Here is a 27575-nt window from a genome sequence, read left to right on the forward strand (position 1 = left end):
ATATTGTGATGCCTGGTTCCCATCACCACCACTGTAAAGAAACCCAAGTCTACATTTCTCTACAGTGAACCATTTTACCTCAAACCACTCTGAATGACACATTACATCCCATTGTTTGACTTCTACAGAAACTTCAGAAATCCCCTTTTACTGTTGGGTTGTCTTCTGCATAAACTAGGCATAGTGCAAGAAATGTTCGGACAAAGATTTGAACGGTAAATAACTGTATTGTGCAAGATCTTTTTTTTTAAAGCAGTGATTACTTAAGTCAGCGTAGTATTGGTATACATCATACATTTATTAGTGAACAACCCTCTCAAATCAGCCACAACAATTAAAAAAAATATGATTGCACTACTCAGTAAAGCAGAACTAGCAACTTTCATTTAAAAAAAGTACAAATCTTAAAAATTTCAATCAGTATACAGATGTGTATATAATAATACACTATACCTAGTTATATGTTAAATGCTACAAACAATATGATTCAAATGGAATGAAAAAAATTATAGCATTAAGAACCATTTCCTATATATAATATATATTAGCTTTTTTATTTTTTTTTTGTACTTTTTTTCTTTTTTCATCGTTTCTTCCAAATACAAACATGGCAAAAATGAGGTAACTGTAAATGTGCAAGTACCAAAGCAAAAATATCTTCCTAACACAGAACACATGCCCCTGGCCCCAGTTGGCGGCTGGGTAGTCTGGAGTTCAGGCAGCGACCCTTCGAGGCCAGGGGGGCTATTAGAACAGTAAACAATCCACTATCCCACAGCAAGAAATCATTGGTAAACAATCAGTGGCATCTACGGAGCAATCAACAAATCACAAATCCTAAATAATTTTTTTAGCTGCTTATTGGAACACAATTTTGCACCACACAAGCTGTGAGATTATTTATTAATTGGATCACAGAAAGACTACAAGATTTTTTTTTAAATATGTATATTTTTTTGTATGTATTTTTTCAGTACAGGTAACACTGAGGGTTGTTTTTTTTTCCTCAAGGAATTGGGTTATTGTGAAAATTTCCTTATAAATCTAAATAAGAGTACATTAGAAACAGCCATTAGGTCCCCCCGCCCCAAGCTAAAATGCTCGTGTATATGGCAACTGAATTCATTTTAACCATGACATTTACAGATAGTGCTTGTTTAAGGTAAAAGACCCTATGGCAGGTACATATTTTAACAGTTTTGGTGAGAGCAAGACGACGTTTTATATAGTCCCCTTTTAATACGCACAAATTTAAGGCAGATGCACTTGATCTGATCACCCGGGCAGTAAAAGAATATTACACATCGAGCGCACGTAATGTACCGTACCGTACTGTAGGTGGCGCTCACTTAACAGTAGCCTCAGTTCAAACTTTATGTTTAGCTTTTTCCTCCTCTGTAAAAGTCAAACCTCCTGTCAATACCGTTAACACACGTCACTGACCATTTGTAGGGGCACTACTAGCACTGCATGCTGTAAGGAATACATGAGATTCATAGCAAACTATTGCATTCCCTTATGTGAATGTAGCAACATACCTAAAATAGAACATCTAGCACCTTTGCACTATATGGCTTTCGATTATCTAGTTTCCAGGCATGTCAGTTTCAGTCACCGAGGCAACAGCAGAAGCACTAATGTGGTCAGGAGCCGGAGCTGGAGCCGGCGCGGCTCCCGTCTTGAAAGCGGCCCTCTTCCCAAGCCGAAGACTAGCATCTTTCTCTTTTTTTTTGTTTGTGTAAGTGCTAGCGCAATAAAATCTTGTAGTCATTCAGTTCTGTTACAAATGTGTGCAGTACAACGCATGGCAGTTTTCAGCTGAGCCGTAAGTCCCCGATCCCCCGGAACCCAAAGCCAACTAGAGCTTAAAAAAGAAAAAAGAAGAAAATGAAAAGAGAAAGAAAATGAAGGAAAAAAAATAATAAATAAAAAATAAAACACCCAGCTGGGATCTGGTTAGACACGCATGCATACTGTGCACAATTAAATAGTTGCCCACCCATGTCTAAATATCTTACTGAAAATACAGGTTTTATTCTTTTTTTTTTTCCATTTTTGTTATTTTTCTCCTTTTAAATCATGCAAACACTGTTAGAATACGTTTTTTTTTCCTTTTTGGAAGTGGTTTAGGTAGGATATTGTGCTCGGCTGCACGTTCTTCGACGGGATCACGACCTCTATGTGTGGTTCAAGTACAAGAACACAGAAAATCAAACGTTAAAAACAGGTTTGGTGTAACACTCGGATGATTGGTTGCAGTGAAACATTTGCCTATTCTCGCTTAATACAACTGTATTTATTTATTATTATTTATTTTTCCCCCTTGCATGCCGGTCTTTAGATGGAGTAATATTAACTACCATTAAAAAGGAATATTAATTCAGTTGGTTACACTTAAAATATGCATGGCCTGAGGAAAACGACCAAGAAAATTCAACAAACATCCCCTTCATGGCATCAATCCCATTTTAAACGGACTGTTTTCCTTTATTTTTCAGTTACTGAGAGGCCCTGAGAGTTTTTTTTTCTTTCTTTTCAAAATATATGCCAGTGAACAGATATGTATACACAGATTATTATCAAAAGTGTGGGTTAAATTCATCACAATGGCTTTTTTTTGTTTGTTTAAATACCTGGCACGCATCGGCACAGACTCACATGCTTCTAAAAATCACAGCAACATCCCTTTACCCAAGAAAGCAAGTCTGTCTATCTGCTTATAACTGCTACTCAGTGTACACAATGAAGCAGGAATATAATTAAATTTTATATATATATATATATATATATATATATATATATATATATATATATATATATATATATAAACCTATAATTAGCAGTACTTTAAGAAAAGGAAAGGGGGGGGGACAACCCTTCTTAAACATTATCCCTCCCTTTTCAGTTTGTTTTGTAAAGAGTTCTAAGCAGAGTGGACCAAGAGCTGAGCATGTTTACAGTGCATTTCTATCAATGACCACCCCCCCAATCCGACTCGCTTCACTCCGACTCGCTATAAAATCCTGTCCGGGTCATTGCGGAATTAACTACAGTCAGCTGGCACACAAGTAGAGTCTACATATTATGGGGTTGTTTTTTTTTTCCACATTCTTCTGTCTTAAAAAGAAGACTTTTTTTTTTCTTTTTTAAAACTTCTCAAACTAAGCGTACAATGCTTTATCTTTTAACAACATTTTCGAACACCACTAGCATGGCCTGGGACCTGACAATGTTGCCAAAACACATACACCGAAGACACACCGTACTAGTATTCTGCCCTTATCCTTCAGAAGTTTTTTTTTTCTTCTTCTTCTCTCCAGGAAGATAAAACCAATAAATAAAACACCGTTTTTTTTTTTGTTGTTTTTTTTTTTAACCGCACACGTTAAACCGACTACGGCTTCTCTTTTAAGATTAGTAACAGGTTTGTGCTTGTCAAAAGGTCTTGAAGAAGGCAGAGCTGAATTCTTGTAGAGTATATTGAATATTTGGCTCACAAACGAGGAAAAAGCCTGGTCCTCCAAAAAAAAATAAGAACAACAAAACCAAAAAACGAAAAAGGACAAAAATGTAAAATGTTTCATTCACTCATTGCACATATTGCTTTCTGCAAAAAAGGGGGTTCTCCAAAGTCGTTTTGCTCTACGGACGATGCCTCCGTGGTCGACCCTCCTTTTCTCTCTCTCTCTCTCTCTCTCTCCTCTGTTTTCCCCGCCGGACCTGGGTCGTTAAAAAACTGAAATGCGGTGGAGCTTTCTGTCGGTTGAAAAAATATTGCTAACCTAAAAAGAAACGGTCCGTGCAAAGGCCTGTGGTGAGTTCTCCTGGAGAGAGCCAGAGAGCTAGAGTGATGGGGTGGAGGTCAGGAGGCTTTCCCAGAGGGCCGTGAGGCCTGTCGGCAGTGGAGTGGGGTAGGGCAGAGGGGTGGGTGCGGGTCTTTTGTGCAGCACACCCTGGAGGGAGGCGGCTGGAGGTCGGGGTGGGGGGGTGGGTGGGGGTTAAAAAGGTCAAAAAGGTCAGAGGCGCGGCGGCGTCTGAGTTTCTCCTGGGCCGCGCGGCGACCTTTCCAGCGCAAGCAACAGTGCAAAAGTCCACAGCGATGAGGCCTAGAGTCCGTCTCAAAAGAGCACGTGTCCCCTCAGTGTCTCTCTCACCGCGTGGATTCCCCACACACGCACACATCCGGTCATGTTTGCAGTACTGTGTTTTTTTTTTCTTCTTTTACCTCAGGCCCCCACTGCAAGTCATACTTTCACATTAGCATTCGCAGGTTAAAAAGAGTCGGGATAAAGATATTGAAATCATCAATACATTATTGCAAAACATACATTATTAACAAGTCACTTGAGCCCATCACCTATACAAACATGCATCTTATGATGGTCGAAACTTTTTCTTATGGCGTCTTTATGGACAAACCACCTTTTTTTTTCCTTTCCTTTTCTTGCCCGCTTTGTCTGATTGCACGTCATCAAACCCAACCACCGTCCAGGTCCTCTCCTGATCTCCCTCAACACCACTAAAGCACAACTTGAATTATCGGTGATCAAACAACTAGAGAATATTCAATTGTGTAAACAAAGATGCCAACACAACACACATTACAGGTTATCTTTGGAATCTGCGAAAACGAGGGCAGAGAAAGAAATGAAAAAGGGTCACAACTGCAGAACTCTAAAGGGGGTGGAGTTCGTAAGCGGCAGTAGCTTTCATGAAAACTCGCACAATGATGCACAGCAGAGGTCTAACAGGTTTCCGTACAAATTCCAAGATTGCTTATTTGTCGAAAGTTGGGGGGGTGGGTGGGTGGTTGGGAGATGCATTTGCATTTGGCTGGAGAGCACGGGGTCGGGTGGCATGGTGTGTGTGCCTGCTCGCACGACACACTCCAAGGTTTGTGCCGTTTTCCAGTGAAGGACGAAGGCCTGGACTCACTCCACGTCCCGGTGAACTTCAGACGCGTCCGCGCGGCAGATCGGACAAGTGCGATTGGTCTGCACGACATCAACAGTCAGTCAACGACAAACAAGTCAGCCCTCCAGCCAAGTTATTATTTGACACATATGTTGTCTACAACTTTATTATTCATTCACTGGGACCAAACTTGGAAAAAAAATTTATGGAATTTCTTTTTATTTGGATATACAAACAATGACGCCTGATTTCATCAATTAAATGTTAATGATATAATTAACTTTAAATAGGGTTTTTTCAAAGTTTCCAATGTAAGTGACCAAATTCTCATTACCACAACAAAGATTTGAATATAAGTCCAATGTTTTTTTTTTGTTTGTTTGTTTTTGGTAATCTGTATGCTGTCCAAGTCTAATTTTAAAAACACATTTAACCAAAAAAAAAAAAAAAAAAAAAAAAAAAAAAAAAAAAAAAATCACACCAGATAACATTTGTTTTTTCCTTAGAGTTTATAATGATCACATTAATGCAGACATTCAACAGGTAAAACTTACAAGTCTTATTTTCTAAAAAGATTTTTAGAAATATCAGTAATTAGAAGCAATAATGTGAGTGCACTGTAGTAATGAGAATTAGGGTTAAAAAAAAATGTGCAAAATTAAATTAGTAAATGAAATTTAACTTCTTGTTGTACCAGCTAGAGCTCCAACTGATCTATATTATATGAATATTATTGATCAAGGAAATGAACAGGTTTGGCTGTTTTAAAGGGGCCTAAGACTAGGATTTCATGCGATTTGTAGTGTTATGGAGTATTCTGTAGTGCTCAGTTGCATCCCCTCTGCTTCATCAGATTGACAGAATTAAAATGATATTTTTCTGTTCTCACAACAATACCCAGCATGCAGTACACAAATATGTTCTACTACCACCAGGAATCCCAACCAGCTAATATAAAAATACAGACATAATATCTGGTGACAACAGAGCTGCATGGCTACAGCCAGCTAGTTAAAAAAAAACAAACAAACGAAAAACCCTGCTCTCAAATATGTGCTTAAAATGCCTTGTTTTCAAATGCTTCCAAGATACATCGCCATAAGGGGGCGGGTTTCCTGATCTTTAAACTGGAGAATTGCAACACTGGTGTAAGAGGCAATTAGGCATGTTCACAACAAATGATGTCATGGTTGAATTTTTAACTTTGGCCATTTAAAGCCAATCACTTTTAATTAGTAACTACTTTTAATTATTTAATGAATTAGTATTCGCTTCAGATGGTGGATTAAACTGACCTATGCTCCGCCCATAAACGTGTTCCAGTTTAACAGTTTAAAGGCTGTTGGCAAAAAAAATCCTTAAGAGCTGTTTGATAGAGTTGACACAAAGTCCTGACCATTAAGACATGTAACCCTCAGTACAGCCTGCATGTCCAATACTATTAAAATATGTTCCATAAACTAAGCAAAGTAATTTATGTACACTAATCTAAGTGAACTCAAACAGATCATGTAGCCTTTCCAAACAGCAGGTACTACAAAACAGTTTTGTGGGCAGAGCATGAACAGGTTAGTCTTAATCCTTTCTAAAGTCTATTTTACCTCATGACACCTATTATTATTATTGTTATTATTATGTTATAAAGTGGGTATAAACTGATGTTATTCATAACCCTTTCAGAAATGAACAAAACAGTTTAAATGTCTGCAGCGTGGAAAAGTGCTGGAAGGTCCCTTTAAGAAAAATGTCCTATGTGATTAATTGATGCACTTACCTTTAACCATTTGTCCACACACTTTGCATGAAACTCGTGATTACAGGGTAATACTCGAAGTAGCTGCCTTGACTCAAAATCACTAAAGCACACAACACACCTGAAAGGAACAAAGAAAAACAGCACTGTATGGAGTATGTTTTATGGTAAGAGGAGTCCTATCAAAGCAGTGAAATTTTACATTGTGGTTACATATAAGAGCACATCACTTACAAAGTTTGTTCAGATTGGTGATTTTCTGAATTGAACCTGTAGGATGGAAGCTGTTCTATGTCAGCTTTTGTCAGTCCACGAGGTTTAGCCTCCCCAAGCCGTTCAGCAAGGTTTAGTAACGCCTGAAGCAGAAGACACAATCTTGAACACATGCTCTCTGAAAAGTACACTAACCCCCCTCTAGTTGTGCTTCTCTTGGAAGCTTGTGACTTAACACAGTAGGAAAACGGTGCCCAGCTTGGTCTTTGCACTCACCTCGTAATTCTCCATCTCTACGTCATCCACGTCCAAATCCAAGCTGATGGCCGGGCCCACAGCAGTCGGAGGCACAGGAAGCATTGAACTGTTCACAGGCAGAATGTAATAGACACGTCAACATCCAGGTAAACTAGTTAAGGGCAAACCTCCATGTCCAAAAATTAAACAATATTTATAGTTGAGGCAGTTGATCTGTTAAAGGAAATCTCATTTATTTTTCAAAATAGCTCCATAATTTAATAATTAAAACAAACAAAGTCATGGTGAGAGGTTTGATGTGAAATGTGCCATTCCAGAGAAACCTGAGACAGAACTGTGCACAGCGATGGTGACAGGAACCAGACATCTTAAGTAATATGTGGCCTGAAGCCTGAAACATCAGTTTCCTGTCGTTCTGAGATCATATTTTTGCCCAAAAGTTCGTTTTTTGCATCCATTCATGGTGGACTGGTACATGTGCTGTGTAATTTTTACTACTATTTTACCATTATTAACATCACATAAATAACTTGTCTGGGATTGTAGACATCGCAACTCCCGGTTCCAATCACCAACACTGTAAAGAGTCAGCGAGTCTCTCTGCAGCGAACCATATCACATCATACTTCTCTGAATGACTGTTTACATTCTCAAGCACTGAATTATTGCAGACATTCCTGCGGAAAAATCACTAGAACTGTTTAAAGGTCAGGTTATCAAGTCATCAAGCTGCATTATCTGACATTTCTCCAGTGTCCAACACACCTGAGGCTGGCATGAAATTCTCACTACCTTGCTCAGGTGTGCTGGGATCTGGAATGGAACGAAATGTTGGAACAAAAATGTGGTTGGGTTCCTAAGGCATCACATATAAAATACTTTCAGGTTAATGTTTTGGCTGTTGGGCACCACACATTAAACAAAAAGGTAGTTAATATATGATGTATTTTCAAAATGAGCATTTGTATATTCAAAATGAGAAAGGGCTCTTACAGGAAGTAAGGTAGGAAGCCAGGGTAGTAAGGTGGAGGTGGGGGTGGCGGCGGCAAAGGCTGCTGTAACCGGTATCTCTGGCCACTCCCGCGCCTGGGCAGCACATGTGCATATGGCTGGAGAAATAGATAGAACAGAGTGAGCTCAAGTTCTACATGGCAAACTGTCTAGGAATACCAAGAATAAATCTCAGCATGGAGATTATGTCAGAAGCAAAGCAAATAATTAAATGTCAAACATTTTAAAATTTGTAGGTTTTATTTAATAAGCACTGCAAAGAAATGGGTACAATGAAATACTGCCCAACCTTAACTCTCTACTCCTTCTTGGAGATGTTTGGAAAAAAAAAAGGGACATAGCCTGGGTACCATATGGCCTAGACCAGTCTGGAGTTAAATTATTGACATATGGTTACATAACTGAGGATAATATGCACCATGCACTGTACAAACAGCTTGGAACTGTTAAAATAAAGAAAGCAATCTCAAACAGGCCAACTCACCACTCCGAAGGGCAGCTCTTGGTGGAGGGGTTCTTGAGGGAGATACTGGAGGGGCACAGAGGGGGGCATGGCTGCTGGTGGGTGATGGGCAGGAGGGTAAGAGAATGTTCCCAAAGGATGCTGGTCTCCTCTCAGGTCCACTTCATTCTCCACTCTCTGCAGAGGCTGACAGACACTCTTGTTAACATCTCACTACATTTCAGTAGAATAATGTACTCAAAAATGCTACTGTGGTTAACACTGAATAAAAGGTCATGGAAACCAGAAAGTTGATGGCATCAAATCACTAAATACAAACTGTGCACTTACCATTTTTATTATTATTACTGATAGCACTGGCATATTCGTGAGAAATATTCCTTTAATGGGCCAATACTAATTTTACATCAACCTTTCAGGACTAAATAAATGCCCTTAAAACTCATTTGGTAATGGCAGAAATACAGTGAAGAGTACAGACAGTGAGGAGAGTCAAAAAAGCAATGTAGCTGCTTAACATTTACAAATCCATGTCACTACATTGGGAATACTGCAGACACAGTGTTCTCAAAACAACGAGAGTCCAGACCTCTGTGTAACAATGCGTTTGGGATTACTTGGATCGTGAGAGGCACAAAACACAATGAACACAGAAAGTAAAATGATTAATCTGTACTTGTAATGAATTATTACTAGAAACTAAATAGACAAATGGTGGTCTTTTGCACAGTACTATGAGCCTCTTTTTTGTCCCTTCTGGTTCAAAAACACTGTATAGAAAAAAGAATTACATTTGCATTACTGTAATAAATTAATGGCACTGAGCTTTTGAAGCATCTGTCAGCTGAACAGCAGCTGAACATTTAAAAATGTACCAGTTATGTGTAAATCTCACCAACCTCCAGTACAAAGTACACACTAAAGTTCCAGCATGGCCTGATTTCATTATTAAGCTCAACTCACTCCATATGGAACCATAATAAATTAAATGAAACAATGTTGTGCAAGTTTATGTGCACATATGTAGGCCTTTATATATGAATGCCTGTATAAATGCCTAACACATGGGTGCCCAGTCTACCTCTTAGATATCTATACACAATGGCTGATGAGCCAATGAACAAGAAAGGGGTAATTTTCCTAATCAAGTTGCAGGTCTTACCATCCGCGGGTGCTGTGGCTGCAGGGGGACGAACTGGCTCAGAGGGGCCAGGTGAGGGGGCTGGTGAGGCGGCACTGGAGGACTTGGGTGCAGAATGAAGTGCTCGCTGGAGATCAGTGGTGGAAAGGCTTGGTAAGACACTGGCAAGTGCTGCATGGTACATGCCTGAATTAGCTGCAGAGCAGAAAGAGAGCAGAGAAAAAAAAAACAAAACGATCAAATCTAAAGACAGTTCCTCGTTTTAGAGGGCCATCTGTGTGTTCTCTTCCTTGGTCATTAAGATCTTTCATAGGAACTTAAGCAAGCAGTAGTGAACCTATATTGCAAACATCAACATATTCAAACACCATCTGACCAGAAAAGAAGCCAGTATATCTCAACTCTGCAAACATATTTCAATTAAACTGCTTTCTAAGAGCTTTGGTGTTTACAGGCTGTGAAACAGCTGCAGATGTAACTGCACTCACATGACAAACCACCTTACGATGCTTGTCTGCAAACAGCAAACCAAGAAGAGCAAACCGTGTTGAAAAGTCCTTAATCTGGATCTATCACAATACAGATTGGACAGTTGCTCGATCACTACCATCACAGTGCGTACACTGACATAATACAATGGTGGTAGGTACTATGTTGACAAGACAGATGCAATGAGTTAAGCAGATGACAAAATCAGCAGACATTACGATTCGCGTCAGTATATATTTATGTGAAAGGGATAAACAATGCACAGTGGCTGCTATGACGGCCTGGACCATATGCACAAAAGGAACTGTTCGACCAAAATGTTCTAATGGCTTATGAAAAATGCCAGCTAGCAGCCTCCAATTAACATGACTTAATTGGCGTAATAAAGCAGTCAGCCTTCACTTGTCATTAGCCATGTTACCATGTAAATGTTACTGCCTTTTGGTCAAACTGTTCTTTTAAGCTGGCGTAAAGCTGGAGTGGTGTGATACAGTAAGTGCGCTCTACACAAACGTCACTGACATTCCAGCTCTTCCTTTTCAAACTCACAGGAGGAGGAAGGCAGCAGAGCAGAGAGAGCTGTCCGCTGAACATTACCGAGCATGCTGGGAGCTGCTGGGCGTTGCACGCTGGGATCGGTTGCCCCGTGTGGATGGGAAAACCGTGGGTCGTCACCGTGGTTACTGTGTAAGATATTGGAACTGATCCTTGATGCATCTTGGGGGGGGAGATACAAGAACATTATTTAGAACATTACATAAAGCTAAATTTTTTTTAATAAATGATGCTCTGTCAGTTCACTTGACGAAGGCAATAGATACATACAGTCGAGACTGTAAGCAATTTGAACATACATAAAAACATCTTGGGGTCGGTACTTGTCCCATGAAAGAATGTTTTGTGCATTTTAGCTGCCATTTAATAGTGAGAATTTTTTTTTTTTTAATTGGTGATATGTTTGGGGTTTGTTCTCAATTTCCACGCTAAATCTAGTAAACTTTGTGTGGTTCAGGAAACCTTTGACAACAGTAGGGCAGATGCACTGAGCTGAGGGTAAGAAGGAGGGTTGCACAATAAATCATTTTTATCATTATATTTATTCGTTTGTGTATCTGTATAAAAAAACTATGTACAATTTTTTTTTATATGCTGATTTTCTCAGCCTTTCAGTGCACAAAAAAAAATGTGCTTGCAATTCTCCTAAGTAGCTGTTAGTATTTATTTTTATTTTTCACAACAGTGAAGGGTACTTCTGCAATTTAGTGTTTTGCTATTTGCCTAAAAGAAAAAAAAAAAATCTGTTTACACTTCAAAGAAAAGGTTTGTCACAGCCCATCAGAAGCACTCTATTTTAATAATAATTCATTGCTTCCCATGTAGGCATCGTGATATCCATCAGCTTTATTTAACATTGTATTTTACATCAATATTTTGATGTAACTTTTCACTGTTGTAACATCAACTTTTCACTGCGGTAGTCTGACTGGGCCGAAGAAAGGAAGAACTCGAGTATGAGCTGTGTACTGGACTGTAGCTTTATTGTTACTGTAAACAATGTTATAAATAACATTATGACCACCTCCTTGTTTCTACACTCATTGTCCATTTTATTAGCACAGGGGTCCTGACCACTGAAAAACAGAGTAAAAGGGGGTAACAAAGTATCAGAGAAACAGATGAACTACAGTCTGTAACTGTAGAACTACAAAGTGCAGCTATACTGTAAGTGGAGCTGATAAAATGGACACTGAGCATAGAAACAAGGAGGTGGTCATAATGTTATTCCTGATCGGTGTATGGTTACTGTTATTGTACTTGAGTTTGAAAAAGGCACTGTATAAATGCAATGAATTATCACCATATTATCATTACACCTTTATCTTTCTTTGTACTTTGACAAGTACTACATTTCAAACATTTTTCCATAGCCTTTTATAAACATGGCACTGTTGTTCTGCTGGTGCGTTCTCTCTGTTGCAAAACTCAGAAAAATAAAAAATCGTGACATGTAGAATGACAATGACCACCGTTACTGTACACGAATACTTTTATCCCCAAACACATTTCAGCAGGCCTGCAGGAGCGCAGCCCACCTGTTCGTGAAGATCCACCATGATGGAGCTTTGCTGAGGCGGGTGCGTGGCTGGATGGAGCATGCGTGGTGGTGCGCTGGCGTGGCTGTACTGCCTGGACTCCTCTAGAGGAACGTGCTGATGCTGCTGCGAGAACACAGGATGATGAAAGGTCTCATCCTGCCGTAGGGAACCATGCAAAACAGGTCTGTCTCGCTGTCCCCACTGCCGTCGCACTGGAGGACTAGAGTGCGACAACGCACACAGAAGAACAAACCCCACACACACACACACACACACACACACACACACACACACACACACACACACACACACACACACACACACACACAAGCTTTACCACCAAAAAATGTTCTCACGTAATTAGGATTCTGCATAAGGCAGGAAAACACACAACTGGAGACCACTTATTTTTCCAAATGGAACCAACTAAGTCATATTCTTACTACAGAGCACCCAAATGCGTTGAAAAAATGTTTAATATCTGAAGTACATTAATATGTAACCATAGTCAATAGTTGTTTGAGCCAATATCGACCCCTCTTCAAGCCAAAGAGTTCCAAAGTAGTCTGGCTGTACTTTTTGAAACTTGATAAAGAATGTCCGATGCCTTAAACTAGTAAAAGACATTACTAGATATTTCTAGAGAACATACTAGGTTCTCCTAGTCTGTTAGTGTTGTCACACAGCTTAAACACATGACAACCATTGCCTATAACTACAACAAGATCATACGTAACCCTCAGTTGTCCAAGGAGCCCGTTTCTCAAACTACTGCAAACCGACAGGAAAAAGACTTTAGTAAATCCTCGGCTATACAAACTTCTCATATTTACAGCTACTTAGTTACTTTACTTAGTTTGAAGGTTCTGGTGAAATCCAAGGGTCTTGTAGCAGATATTTTCATCCAAAACATTCATTGTTTGAAAGCTGCACTCTGGGCTTCCTTGACTGTGCATAAATGTAAAATGCATAAGTGGCAATCCACGCAATTTACCCAAATAACACATTTTTGTAGCAATTTTGCAGGTATACCGCCATATAAGGCATGGATATGGGAAATCTAGATTTTCTCCTTAAACTCAGGCCAGTTAACGAAGATAAATCTACCGTGCTTAAATTTATTTTTCACTTTCTGTTTTATTAAACTTTGCCATACAAGTAACCCGATCAGATTTAGGGTGATGGGGAGCGTAGGCATACTAATTTATGAAATTATTTTGTTGCACACATGCTGTACACAGGAAGAGAGATAGTGCCTCACAAAAGAAATATGCCAAGACATCAGAAATAAGGGATTAGAGAGTTGAGTCGTAGAAAAACACAAAGGTTGCTGGGTCTGAAATGCATTCAACCGTAGAAATGCATTAAACTGTCTATTTAAGTCACATAAAGTAAGTATGAATTTCTGATTCTGTTTTAAAGAAATTAGAATGTTTACCAGAGGAAGGAAAATCAGGACTGGATAAACTGCTCTTGTTGCTAATGATTTAGATCATAGGAATGCACTACCCAGGTATCAATGGCCTACAGTTTGGAGGTTGTAAATCTGGTTTATAGTTTCTAGACGTTGCCTCTGGTCACCGTGAGTGCCTCTATAATTTAGAGTTCAATTTCTTCACACATTGTGTTTAACACTGATACTTACTAAAATACAAATTTTGAACGTATTTTTTCTCAAATTATATATTTCATTATTTTGAAATGTTTAGAAATCTGAAAGGCTAAAACAGGCTGTAGATCGGGTATGCTTATCATTCAGGTATCAACACAGAACTCAAAGTGCTGTTTTCAAAAACTTTCAACAATATCCTGCCCTAATCCTCAGGTTTAGCAGGTGTGCTTGAGCAGAATCATTACGACACTGTGCTGAACTCTACAAAAGCTGAGTTGGGCTTCCCTGCACCAGACTACGCAGTGCTTAAGCCCAAACATATGTGATGCTGAGCCAATCTACTGGAATTCTACTGAAATCAATCAACTGAAAAGGCAATGGGTAGCCCACCTTCTCCTGAGGTGCACAGGCGTGTTGCAGGGCTCCCCGAGGAACCTCCTCTGGTTTAAGGGGGCTGTTGGCGGCCGCCTATTCACAGCTATTTCCCATGGTCGCATTTGTGACGTCGTGCCGAACGAGTCACAGCTGGGGGTGGCGGAGCGGTAGTGCTAGAGGCACTTGGGTCTCACAGCCTCAGATTGTCTTCAGTCTGTCAAAACACAAACTAGGAAAGTTGAGCAAAAACAAACATTATTTTACATTTATTATCAGCATCAATGTGTATATGACTACAAATTTTTTAAAAGGTATGTGACAGTCCCGACAGTTCTTTCCTTTCCTATTAGTGTATTCTGACACTACTGCAACAAGAGGCAGCAGAATATTATTTAAAATTCATTAAATCCAAAATACAGTTTCTAAAAGCAGCTTATTAAAAGGAAATGCCACTGATTTTTTCAAAAACTCTTCATAAATGGTTGAGATGTAAACAAACTCATTTAGAGTCGCCTGGTGTGAAATGCTGTTCTTGACAAACTTACTAAGTCAGTAATGTTCACAGTGGTGGTAATAGGAACCAGACATCCACCTCTAAAAGCTCCCTCAGAAGAAAGTTATTACAAGAAATGTTTAGATATACGCCGCATGATGCCCAAGACACAGTTTTGTGCTAAATGTTTGGTTACATTTACATTTAAAATGTATTTTAATCGACAATGGATGAGTGCTGCAAGGTGTTACATTGCAAAAAACATTTTTCTGATTTGACTTTTTTGCCATCATCATCATCACATATAATGACTCAGAAGACAGATGTAGGGTCACTGGTGGATTTGGAAAGTAAACATAGTCACTACATATGTTGAATCATGATGACCCCTGGTTCCTATTACAACCACTGCAAAGAAATGAGTCTCTACAATGAAACATTTCACATCAAACCACTATGAGGGACTAGTTTGACCTTTCAATAACTGAATTATTCAGAAATTTTGAAAAAGTGGTGGAATTCCCAATGAATTCAGCCAGCATCCTGGACTGTTTACCTTCGAGCAGGCCCTAAACTGACTGTGCACAGCATTGGCTGTTTTCAGCAGTCCAGCTTTCACATAAACCAACGGAAAAAAACTAAAACTGCTACCTCAGACTCTCAAAGTTGTTAATAATGAGAAACACTTAAGGCATGGTTGGTAAAAGGCGGAGATAATCTGCTGGTAAGACTCCAGAGCTGGTTAAGCTCGTACTCCAACAAAGCGCGGACGGCCATGTGCTCATAAACAAAGCAATAACAAAGAGGCGACACCAAATGAGCGCCTGCCTGCCTGGTCCAGCCCTGATCTGCCTGTGCAAAAGTGCACCCAGCGCGCAAATGAACCACGTTTTACATGGGAAAACACTCAAGGTGTTGAGATTTTGCCTTAAGCTTCAATATACAGCAGGTTCTTGCAGCACTTCGTGCAGCTATACGTGAGGGAACGAGGAGCCAGCCAGCACAAAGACAGTGCAGCAGCAGCATGTGGCTCACTTTGTTTGGGTTCGCTAGCGCTAGCTGCAGTTTTCTGAGGCCGCCAGCTTTGTGCCTCAGAAAAACGATTAAACACAAATAAAACAAATACACATCGGCATGAAAACGAAACACAAGACTGACCACCACTTCTAGTACTGCTACTCATTTCTCAGAAACTGTTTTTAGCGCAGAGTGTATGCAAACAAGCTCGAACAGGAAACGCAAGACGAAGCTAAAGTTGGCTTGTTTGATTTCCACGTTCCACCTTAAATGGCGCAGCAGTCCCCATTCTAACGCCACGCGCCAGAATGTAACGGCTGCACGATTTAAGGCGGAACGTGGAAATCAAACAAGAAGCTAGCTTCAGCTTCCCAAAGTGCAATGTAGCAGGTTAGCTTAGCTGAGCTATGTTGTTTATGTCCGAGACTGGGCTTTAGACAGCTGAAGCTGCTTTAAACAATGAAGTCTGTCGTTTTGAGCGCGCTTAACGCCAACGACAAAAGGCTAGCCGACCTAGCTAGCTATGTATGCTAGCATTTGGTTAATTGTGGTGTTTTTTGTCGCGAATAAACCAACTAACGTTGACCTAGCTGGCTGGGCTAAAGTGCTTGCTAGCATACCTTACTTGTTTTCAACTCAGGTGCGTCCCTTGCAGTTTGGCTGGTGGGTTTAAGGATAAAGAGAGTTGCCTTTTGTAAATAAATAATCCCAATCCAGCCGTTAGCAGATCCACATCAACGCTCATGCATGCTTCACTGTGGGACTGACGCTATCCTCCCTTTTTATTGTCCGTTTACTTCCTTTCGCATGAGGCTCGTTAACGGCAGCCTTGGTGAAGTGTTCATGTCCAACACGGGCTTTAAAACACGGAAAAGTCCATCAGCGCTGGGGGGTTATTCCTTTTGTCTGGGTTGGCTTTGTCCATTCCCGAGTTAACAGACAGAAATTTTAACAGTTTCTTTCAGAACCATCGCGTCTTCGCGTTTCAGCCACATTTAATTCGCAACATTCCACTGTTGTCATTCTGCTGCTGGGGTCCGTTTGCTCATGAATGAACCGGATCTTTTCAACGAATCGATCGAACCGACTCACCAGCTCAGAAAGAGTAACATTTTTGGTAGTACTTAAAGGGGAGCTCCACTGATTTTTCAAAATTTCAAACTTAATACGTAAACAATCATCCATAGTGGCTTGATGTGAAATGCGTTAACTTGCCAAGTCAGAACTGTTCACAGTGCTGATGATAGGAACCAGACGTCTGAAGGGTTTAATGCCTCTAAAAGCTCCTTTACAGACAGAAAAGTTATTACACGAAATGGTTAATACCGCACCTGATGTCTGAGAAATTGTTTTATGGTAGTTTTCTGATAATATTTCAGTGTAAAATGTATTTTAATCAACGTATTATTAATAGTGAAAGGTTACATGAAGGTAAAATAGTTCCCAGTCGTTTTTTTTGGTTCAAGTCGTTTTTTTGTGTCCTATCGCCACCACCGTAAAGAAATTAGTAGGTAAGTTTGTCTAGAATTAGTGAGTTCACATCAAACCACTCTGAATAACTTTGCTTATGCAGAATCTCAACCACTGAATTATGCAGAAACTTTGAAAAACAGGTGGCATTTCCCTTCAAGCAATGTGTGCTTCAGTGTGGTAAGTGTAAGATGTCTTCTAATAAGACTCCTACACAATTGAGCCAATCATAGCATAAAATACCACACTGTAACATTCACAGCAACCACTAAACCACGGACGTGCAGTGATATAACATTAAAGGTATCTGCAGATAACTGCACTGGACCAATGCTTAGATCTGAATGATGCAGGAAGAGCAGAACTTTCCGCTAAAAGTTTGCATTTCAGTAAATTGTATATGTCACATTTGTTTGTGATACTAATTTAGGTGGTTTCTACGTAATGTGTATCGGCAGCAGCATCGACAAAAGCCTCTGAGGCATGTGTGTGCCATGTGGGTGTAACTCTGTCCCAATTGGTGCATTTGGGGACCTCATTAGCACATGCCTGCGAGGGTGACAAGGCTACAGGGCGTCCCATTTCTCATTCTGGGGGTAAAAAGTGGCTGTGCACCTTTTGGTGCAGCATTAAAACGCCTTGCCTAAAGTTGTCTGACTGACATGGCAGAAAAGAAGATTCAGATGTGGGTTAAAATGCATGTGTTTATTCATGTACAGCGTCATTGAGCTGCAGCATGTTTGCAGTCTAGATTACTGATAAGCAAATCAGCTCATTTACAAAAAAGGGAGAACAATCATGAACATAATCTCTGCAGCAAAATGCAGAAATAGGGGGGGACAGAAATAAAGCTGATTTGAAAAAATCATCATGGATGATAAGATGCACTTTACTGAACTGAACATCACTGTATACAGAGCAGAATAAAGTTTCAAAACATGCCGTTCACTCTCCGGTTCTTACACGGAAACTAAGCTGCTTAAGCATCCTGTTTCAAATTCACTGCTTATGTGAACACAAATCATTTATATATATATATACGCCTATTCAGTTTAGCCCCGCCCATTCTCACCAAAGTTAGGAGTGCTGCTTTTTTAGAATAAGGAGCAACACACACACACACACACACACACACACACACACACACACACACACACACACACACACACACACACACACTTTCCAAGCCGCTTCTCCCTCAGGGTTGCTGGGGGGTGCTGGAGCCTATCCCAGTGGTCATCGGGCGGAAGGAGCAATACAGAGCAGCCAATCAGAATTATCATATTCAAATATCAGTCCGAATGGCACAGTAACAAAAACAGTCCGCTTAGCTCTAAGGGATAAACAGAAGTTGGAAAAATGGTCAAGTACAAATGAGTAACTGGCTGTCGACTCTCCACCCTTGAAGGTCTTTGCTCATGTAGGATGAGGAAGACCCCTCATGCAACGGTCACTCTCTCTTCATGTGGTTTCCATCTCAGCGGAGACCAAAAGCGAGAGCTCTAAAGGCTCGAACCAACCGTCACCTGCACAGCTTCAATCCTCAGGCCATCATCTTCCTAACAAGGAAGCTTCGCACATCCCTCTGATTTAACCTGCTGCACATGCACTTTAATACACACACACAGTAATGAACACAACTGTCTATCCAATAATCCATCTGAATGAGAGCCTTTTGCACTTTCTACTGCAGTCATATGCACTTTAACTTTTTAACTTACAGCAATGTACATATTAAAAAAAAAAAACTGATTCTTTCAGCTATAATATTTATTTGTGTGTGTGGTTACTGGACTTGTATGTTGACCCCGCACCAAGAGAAAGTCCTAGTACATGTGATATATGTCAAATAAAGATTCTGATTCTGAACTACAATCATTTTTCTAAAGGCATAAACCCAAAAAATGTTATAAATGGCAAAAATTGTAGGATATGGGCCTTTTAACTAAACAGTCTTGCTGAATTGGTCATTTACAGTGAAGCGTCTAAAATGTGTCTAAAAATGCTCACTGACTTGAACAACGGTGTGTATGAAGAGAAAAGGCATGTAAAAGTTCACGTTTTAACTATTGTGGACCTTAAATTCAATTACAAATATATGAATGAGGTGAGAAAAAGTTGCTCTTACCAAATGAATCGAAAAACTGAATCCTTTGAGTCAGATGTTCAATTGATTAAAACGGACGGTTCAAAAGAATCAGACTCATACAACTGAATCAAACGTCCCCTCACTGCCGTTTACAGCACAGAGCGTGACGTCAGGGTTCATTCGTAGCCCCGCCCAATTCTACCAACAAGCCACGCCAATGGTTGACGGAGCAATGAGTGACAGCTCGCTTAACAAAACTAAACGACCACAATGTGGCATTTTAGAGGTCTATTAAAGCTTCAGATCACTTTATTTGCACTGATTTGCTTTTTGCTATCAGACAACTGATTCAAACCACAGCCAAACCGACTCACAATGACAATGAGCATCTGATTCAACTGTCACTCTAATAGTAATACAGTGAATTATTAGCAGAAAATGTACCTAACACACTAATAAAAATATTTTGTATGTTAATAAATGTTGCAGCACTGTGTCCTGCGATATGGTAATTAACGAAAAAGGCTGCAATTATCACCTTCCATTTGGCAGAACGCCTGGCGCGTCTGAATCAGGCTTTCCCACTTCTAACCTCAACTGAGCAAATGTTCTGAAGAATCACAGATCTTCACATGATCTGACAAATGCAGTCTGCACTCTTTTTTCCCCCCACACTCGCATCATCCTGCTGTCCTATTTTTTTAAATGTCATGGTAATTTCAATCATTCACTGATACTTTTTTCTTATATTGTTACTGCAAAGTATGGTTCTACGTCCCTGTCGATTATAAAGGCCCTATATCCCACGTTTTCTTTGTTTTGTTTATTTATGTCCATGTATGAGCTCATTTATGTGGGTTTACACACCAAAAACAGTCAACATATAACCCAATCTCCCTTTATCCCTTAAACAGGCTGTTTCTGTTACTGTGCCTTTAAGACAGAGATATGTTAACAATCTTTATTCTGATTGGTTGCCCTATATCATGCTTTGTTCATAAGCAGTCTGGATAGAAACACTTCTACTTATTGGTGTAAGTTATAGAACTAATAGGTGGATTAATGCAAATGTAGTTTATGTGACATCACAAATGTAGTGATTTTAATTCAGGCGAATTAAGTCTTCATACAGTGGGTGGACTGTATGGACTGGAGAGTGAATACTTTTTCAAACTATTGTTTTACCACCGACATTTAACTTCTTTAACTAAGAAGAAGAGAGTTTTCCATGATATGGGCCCTTTAAAGCATAAATAATGCTGAATGAAAGGTTCGCCAATTAGGATATTATCACATATTTGACTTTAAAACATCCCATGCGTCTGTTTTGTATCATGCAGACAACATTTTTTCCACTAAACGACAACAGCAGAGTACGATTCTATAACACCAGTGACTAAAATGATGTGCATTTCAAAGAAACAACACTGATTTACAATAGATATTAACATGCCAAGTAACTTAATATAGCCTACTATTAGAAGTGAGCGTTAGCAGTTACAAACACGGTCACTAAACTTATAATAACCAGCAATAAACCTATTTAGTGACAGATTAACATGACTCTAAAGCTTGGCACTTGTGGGGGTTAACAGTTTGAATCTTATATTGCAAAATATCTCCACAATTAGCAGATCAGGATTCTTTAAAATCTAAAACCAACATGCATCTGAACTGCAATATGGAATATAACAGTGGTCTCTTAAAGGGGAATTCTACTGATATTTCAAAACTTCTGCATAGTTTAACTGTTACATTGTAAACATAGTTCAGAGTGGACTGATGTGAAATGCTCCATTTTTAGAGAAATTAGAGTCAGGATTCATATAGTTCAGTGCTGTGGTGATAGGAACCAGATGTCTGTTTTTATTTTTTTAAGCTTAATGCATCTAAAAGCTACCATGCAAACTTATTACATGAAATAGTTACATTCCCTGGTGCCTGAGACATTGTTTTATGACAGTTTTATGAAGATTGTGGCCCAAAAATATTCTTTTAACTTAATTCTGATCATGATGGACAGGTACATGGACAGGCGTTGTAAGGCAAAACCCCAGGAAGTAAACGTTTTGGATGTACTACTGTTTTATTAGAGATATTACATCAATATAAACTCAGAAGACATGTCTAGGTTCTTTGGTCATTTTGTATAGTAAATAAAATGGCTCTATTTGTGTTGATCCCCTGGTTCCTATCATCATCAGTGAGTCAGAATTGTTTGCAGAGGCGTTGATAAGAACCAGACATGGGAAGAATTTAATGCCACTCACAACAAGCCTCTCTAACAGGTCACTTACAGAAAGTTATTACATCAAATGGTTGTGTGTGTGTGTGTGTGTGTGTGTGTGTGTGTGTGTAGGCTGCCAGATGTCTAACACATAGTTTTATGATCAAGCTTCGGCCTAAAACACCTTTGTTAATCCATTTTAATGCATTCATGGCAGAGGGGTACATGCAAGGCATTGTAAGGCAAAATAGCCCCCCAGAAAAGTGTTTATCCAGATTTCCCACTATGTTGCCATCAGCATTACATCTGAAAACTTGGAAGACACGTTTAGGTTCCCTGGTGGTTTAGTAATAAAATGCCAATAAAATGGCTAGATCTGTGTTGTAGACATCTCGACCCCTGGTTCCCATCATCACCACCACTGCAAATAAATCTGAGTAGGTAACTTTCCTTACAACGAACCATTTCAGATCAAACTCTGAATGTCTCCGTTTACATCTCAAGGACTGCATTACTCAGAAATTTTGAAAAGTCGGTGGGGTTCTCCTGCAATCTCCCAGAATTGTTGAAAAAGCGGTAAAATACCCGAGTTAACGAGACAAATGTCGACCTTAACATAAGTGAAGCACGTTTCTATAGACTTTTTTCTGAAAAGAGCCTGTGAAACACGCCAGTTTCACGCTTTATCTGCAGACGGCGGGCTGAACTGAACCCGGGCAGTGTTGTTGATGTGCAGCTCTGTCAGTGTTAGCATTAGCGTTAGCCTGTTACGTAACCCTTGCGCCAAACGGGCAGCCGGCAAACAGCACAGGACGGGGTGTTAAACTAGGACTGCACACTCAAACCGGCGAACGGCAGGCAAAGATAACTTTTAGAGACATGAACAAGCCTCAGCAGCTGGAATAAGGAACCAAACTGGCCACCTGAGAGAACCAGAGGCGCAGTACTTGCAGTATATTTTCATATTTCCTGGCGAAGCTGAAGTTGGCTTCCTATCCGAATTGTCCCTTTCCACCTTAAATGATGCAGCTGCTACATTACAGCCTTGGGCGCCAGCATGTAGCCGCTGCATCATTTAAGGTGGAACGGGCGAATTCGGTCAAGAAGCAGGCGAATATAAGACCCCTTGCTATTTTCTGAGTCATTCATTTTCGGAAGCATTTCCGTTATATTCACCGCAGAGCAGAGACAGAACAACAAGATACTTTGACACGAATTCATCCTGGGTTTGCTCGTTTTTCTTAAAGGGAGCTTATTTTTGATTTATTTGAGTACAGGGTCGTATGTGTTTTAACGTCCGAGCAGAACTAAACGAGGCCGCTGTCTGTTGATATAAACACGACCTCGGCTCTGCCTCCCTCTCCGCGCTCCCAGCAACAACACGGCAAAGGAGGGGCAAACAGACGAGACACACACGGGAGCAAAGCGCACAACAACCCCCAAACGCGAGGGGAAAAGCCGGGACAGACGGTTACCTGATTGTTAATTTGCGCGCATTTCAGTCACCGACATTTTCTCTTTTTGCCGTGTAATCCATCGCCCCGTCTCTCGGCCACTCGGTGCGGCATTAACGTCCCCGGCTGCCTCCTGCCAAGTGGAACAGTCCGCGGGCTGCACCACTGCTGCGGCGACGGGGGAGACAGACAGAGCCCGCACATGAAAAACACCGAACGGGCATGGTGTACGTGCCAATTCTCACTTCCTAACTAAGCAGTTATTGTCTTCCTCTGTTGAAAACAACTTTCTGTGCTGTTAAGGCCCGATGTGACGCTTCACACGTCGTCGCGTTTTTCGTAAAGCCCCCTATGTGGAGCGCTTTAAAGGCGTCCACCATTACGACTTGCTGTACCGTAAGGAGTGTATAACTTCATCCCAATGTCACAGCTCGGTGGCCAAGATCATAAAATATGATGCAGGGCAGCGAGTCGTAAAGTGCAAAGCCATAAATTTATATCTTCGTAGTGTCACGTCTGATAGACCTGCTGTGGCCATCAAATGTGCGTTTATTTTAGAAGGCTGTCAGCTGTGAAGTTGTGTGGGGAAGGTGGCTGAAATCCTGAGATCATCTTCACGACTAAAGCACATAAAGCCTTTAATGAGGATGAGCACGTTACTTTGTCCTCGATCCGGATCATTCAAAGTTAAATATTCAGGACAATAATAACGAAAAATAATACTGAGGACAGTCTGTGAAGCAATAGCTGCTTTGTGCTCCTTTTTGATGGACTAATTGGTTGATTTTTGGTCGTTACTTATTTTTTTTGGTCGTTACCTGTTCAGGATTTTTGATTCTGAATAAATGTGACGGTATGACACTCATACGTGCAGCGTTGCTATTGGCATTACATGGCGCAGTGATGTGGCTCCCTCTGCTGGCCATGTGCTGAAAGTGACTGGGTGTAGGCCAGAGGATACAAACTCCAGGCTTCATTTTTGCACCATTCCAACCTTCAGATCACCTGAGACCTTCGTTATATTGGCTCATGAGTGACTAGAGCTGAAAAAGACTAAAAATGTGAGCTGGCTGAAGGTACCAGAGTGATTTTAGGAACCTCTGAGGAACCTTTTACACAGCCCATTAAAAACAAGACCTCACCCAACCCAGGTAGCGATCATATATCAGTCCACTGGCTTGGCACCCTGTTCACTATATACTATCTATACACTATATATATTGTCCTGTGTATAAGGTATAACTAGTTTTTAATCTCCTCAATTAGTTTTAAATGCACTTTTATTTGGGAAAACAAGCTAAGGCAATTATAACAAACAATTGAGAGGGGAAAAAAATGACTAGGCCTAATATAAAATGACTTTGAATATGTTGTTTCTGAAACTGTGCTTGGTTATCGATTTGATTTATATGATTTACTGAGCTAATTCACAAAGGATAACGAAAGAAATGAAGGAAAAATAAGTCCATTGGACTGTAAGTGGAAAATGAGCTTGGAAAAGTGGTCTTCTTAGCCAAAAGCGGGCCACCCGGACTACCCTGAGGTAAAAGTTGGTGGGCCGCAGGTTTTATCGTCAGCACGCCAACAGTGGCCCGCTGTCGTCTTGCTGTCAGGGAAACAAGATCCAACAGAAAGAAGGATATAGGCCTGGTTAGCTTGAGAGACGGTTCTGACTATCATAATAACTTTAACAATGTCATTATTTTTGTAATTATGCCACTCAAAAACGTCTAGTTTGGCTAATTAGCTACTTAGCTTGCTAGTTACAGCTAGCTTGACTTCTTGGCTGAAGAAATGATGCGCTGCACTGTTCTGTACTTACTCGCCAACATAAAATGACACAGATGCAAAGAACGCTCACAAGCTTTACTGTCAAGTGTGGAATTGTGAGTAAAAACTCAGGAGTTCATTAGCATAAATGCTAATTGCATTAGCTGTAGATTACCTTAGCGAACCCTTTACATGGTATTAATTCTAGAAAGAGTAATCAACACGTCACCATGCAGTTCTTGCTGACTTTTAGAGCACGTATTGGTGACGTAGTAGTGCTTGGTGACTTTATCCTCATGGGTTGTACTCAATTCCGGTCTTGGTCTGAAGACTCTAAGTCTTCAGTCTGTTCCTTTTCTCAGTCTTGATCTTGTCTCAGCAAGGTGGGCTCAGAAATTGGTCTCAATAACAACAGATCGCGATGCCTCCCTCTGAGGTAACTACCCAGACAGCAGACAGTTCTGGCCTGATTCTGACTTTAATACGCCCTAGTGTTGGTTGACCACTGGGCAGTTGTTAGGCAGATGCTGTACAGCTGCATACATTTTTTTTGTGGGCCAGTTCTGCCATGAATGTTAAAGATTTGGGCCACATTCATTAGTTCTACTCACTTTACAGTATGTAGGCCAGATCTGAACAGAGGACGTGTGCTGGACAAGAACAAACTCAAGGATGTGACCCACAAGTGGGCCAGACCAATTTTGCTAACTGGATGGAAACTCTTTTTTTCTATTATTATTAAATATCAACCCGTCCTTCAAACAAAATGCAACAGCTCATTCTCTGCATGTTAAAATCTGTTTGCTGCTGGTTGAGGGGCATAACTGGGCACTAGTAGCTTGTTGATGGTCAGTAATCCCCTAAGGACAGATTGGAATGTCATTATAAATATTTTAATAATAAAAATGGATGTATATTGTTTGGTTTATATTCAGGTGACTTTATTTGGTGATTCTGAATAGCTTTTAGAAAAGAAGGGACAGAATAACCTTCTAAACATTTGCTTGCAGTTATAAATTGGACTAAGAAGTTGCAAGATTGGACTAAAGCTTGGCTATTTAATAATAATTAGGAATATTTTGAGGTTATATGTGATTCAATGTTATATTTTACAAAATATATAAAGAAAGAAAGAAAGAAAAGCAGAAGGAAAATGAAGGATGGAAAGAGGTGAAAGAAAGAGGCAAAAGAAAAGAAAGGTAAAGGAAGGAGGTGAAAAAGAAAGAAAGAAAAGAAGAGAAGGAAAATGACAGAAGGAAAGAGACAACAGAAAGAAAGGAAAGGAAAGAAAGGAAAAGGAAGGAGATAAAAGAAAGAAAGAAAGAAGCAAAAGAAGGGCAGGAGGGAAAGAAAAAGAAGGAAACAACAGAAATAAATAAAGGTAGAAAAAAGAAGGAAAGAAAGAAAAAGATAGGAGATGAACTTAATAAAGGCAGAAGGAAAATAATGGAAGGAACGAGACAATAGAAAAATAAAGAAAGAAAGAAAATAGAGAAAGAAAGAAAAAAGAGAAATATAGAGAGAGAGAAAGAAAGAAAGAAGTGGGGGGAGCGAGAGGACCCGCAGTTTCCCCCTAATCTAACGCAGACTTGGTCAAAGCAGTTATATCTTTATGCAAATTATATGTAAAATAGACAAACTACATTTGTAATTCCTGTTCCATCGTTACAAATCAGAGATATTATAATCCAGGCTTGGATCCAGTGAACATAGACAGCTTCCATCATGTGCATCTCTCGGTCAGGCCCAAAGGCCTTGACTTTTCCCAAATGGCCACCCAGGGATATGATGGACTAACCCAGTTCCAACATCCCTGCACCACAGGCTGCCGCCGTGTCTGGTAGGACAGAAGAGATGAGCATAAACAAGTCCTTATCTCACATCCAGAGCGTCTTTCTCAAGCAATGTCACAAACCTCACAGAGACACAAAGGCCAAAAAGAAAATTATGCTAAATGTTCTATATTAAAAAATCCCAATCTGACAATGGGAGATAATCTACATCCCTTCAGTCCAGATCTTGACTACAACACTACCTGGAAGAGTAAAGGAGTCATGCTAACTTGGTGGCTTTAGCTGCATGTGTTACCAAATACCCTCAAGCACCACTAGGTCCTGTTGGTAGCAGTCTTGAACAGGTATACCAGTGGTCATTGGAAAAAGCACAGCCTGGGTTGCTTTTTGAATGAGGTACTGCAGGGCAGCCAATCAGAACAGAGCTCATTTGCATATATCCGTCTTAAAGGCACAGTCACAGGAACAGTTTGTGTAATTCTAAGAGATATAGAAAGGTTGGAAAATTGTCATGTTGAAGAATTAGGACACACACCCACACAAGCATCATAAGTGGAAAAATGTAGGATAAGTTGTGTTTTATGCCGGGTAAGAGGGGTCACCAACCCCCCTCCTGGAGATCTGGCAGGTTTCACCTCCAATGCACGTCATTTGGCTAAGCAGGGACTTGTGAAGGTAATAATTAGGTCAGCAGGGTTGATTAGGGTTGAAGCTAAATTCTAGGTCTTCTATCTTAAAGGTAGATCTTCAGGATCAGGACTGATGACCACGGTTAATGATCCTCAAGTGTATTTTACTATAAATATCATAAATCAATGTTTCCCAGTCCCTAGAACTCAGACGGTCCACATTTTTTCTTCCTCCTTGTGTGTTGCAACTTGAATTGGAGCGACAATGTGGACCATCTGGGGGCCCTGAGGGCCAGGCTGGGAAATAC

The 27575-nt window shown here is 40.2% G+C and overlaps 1 protein-coding gene across 6 annotated transcripts; it reads right to left on the reverse strand.

The window, feature by feature from the left end:
- Positions 1-277: 277 nt before the first annotated feature.
- Positions 278-23243, reverse strand: rnf44 (ring finger protein 44). 6 transcript variants are annotated; one of them, XM_037544537.1, is made up of 11 exons: positions 23097-23243; positions 14341-14539; positions 12336-12558; positions 10840-10959; positions 9775-9948; positions 8634-8798; positions 8132-8247; positions 7157-7244; positions 6902-7023; positions 6689-6788; positions 278-4994 (listed from the first exon to the last, which is right to left on the reverse strand). In XM_037544537.1, the coding sequence occupies exons 2-11, from the start codon at positions 14445-14447 to the stop codon at positions 4932-4934; spliced, it is 1278 nt and encodes a 425-aa protein (XP_037400434.1). In that variant the 5' UTR covers positions 14448-14539; positions 23097-23243; the 3' UTR covers positions 278-4931. The 6 variants fall into 6 exon arrangements, with proteins under 6 accessions (XP_037400434.1, XP_037400433.1, XP_017561724.1 ...); XM_037544536.1 differs by having other exon boundaries at positions 8634-8789; positions 10792-10959; XM_017706235.2 differs by having other exon boundaries at positions 10792-10959.
- Between the last annotated feature and the right edge of the window lie 4332 nt (positions 23244-27575).

Source organism: Pygocentrus nattereri, chromosome 14, assembly GCF_015220715.1.
Source record: "Pygocentrus nattereri isolate fPygNat1 chromosome 14, fPygNat1.pri, whole genome shotgun sequence".
Classification (NCBI taxonomy): domain Eukaryota; kingdom Metazoa; phylum Chordata; class Actinopteri; order Characiformes; family Serrasalmidae; genus Pygocentrus; species Pygocentrus nattereri.

Coding starts and splice junctions, on each gene's coding strand:
- rnf44 (XM_017706235.2), bottom strand. CDS start 14,447: ATGCGACCATGGGAAATAGCTGTGAATAGGCGGCCGCCAACAGCCCCC. Junction 10,960..12,335: donor TGGTGGATCTTCACGAACAG/GTGGGCTGCGCT, acceptor TCCCCCCCCAAG/ATGCATCAAGGATCAGTTCC. Junction 7,024..7,156: donor TAGAGATGGAGAATTACGAG/GTGAGTGCAAAG, acceptor CTTCTGCTTCAG/GCGTTACTAAACCTTGCTGA.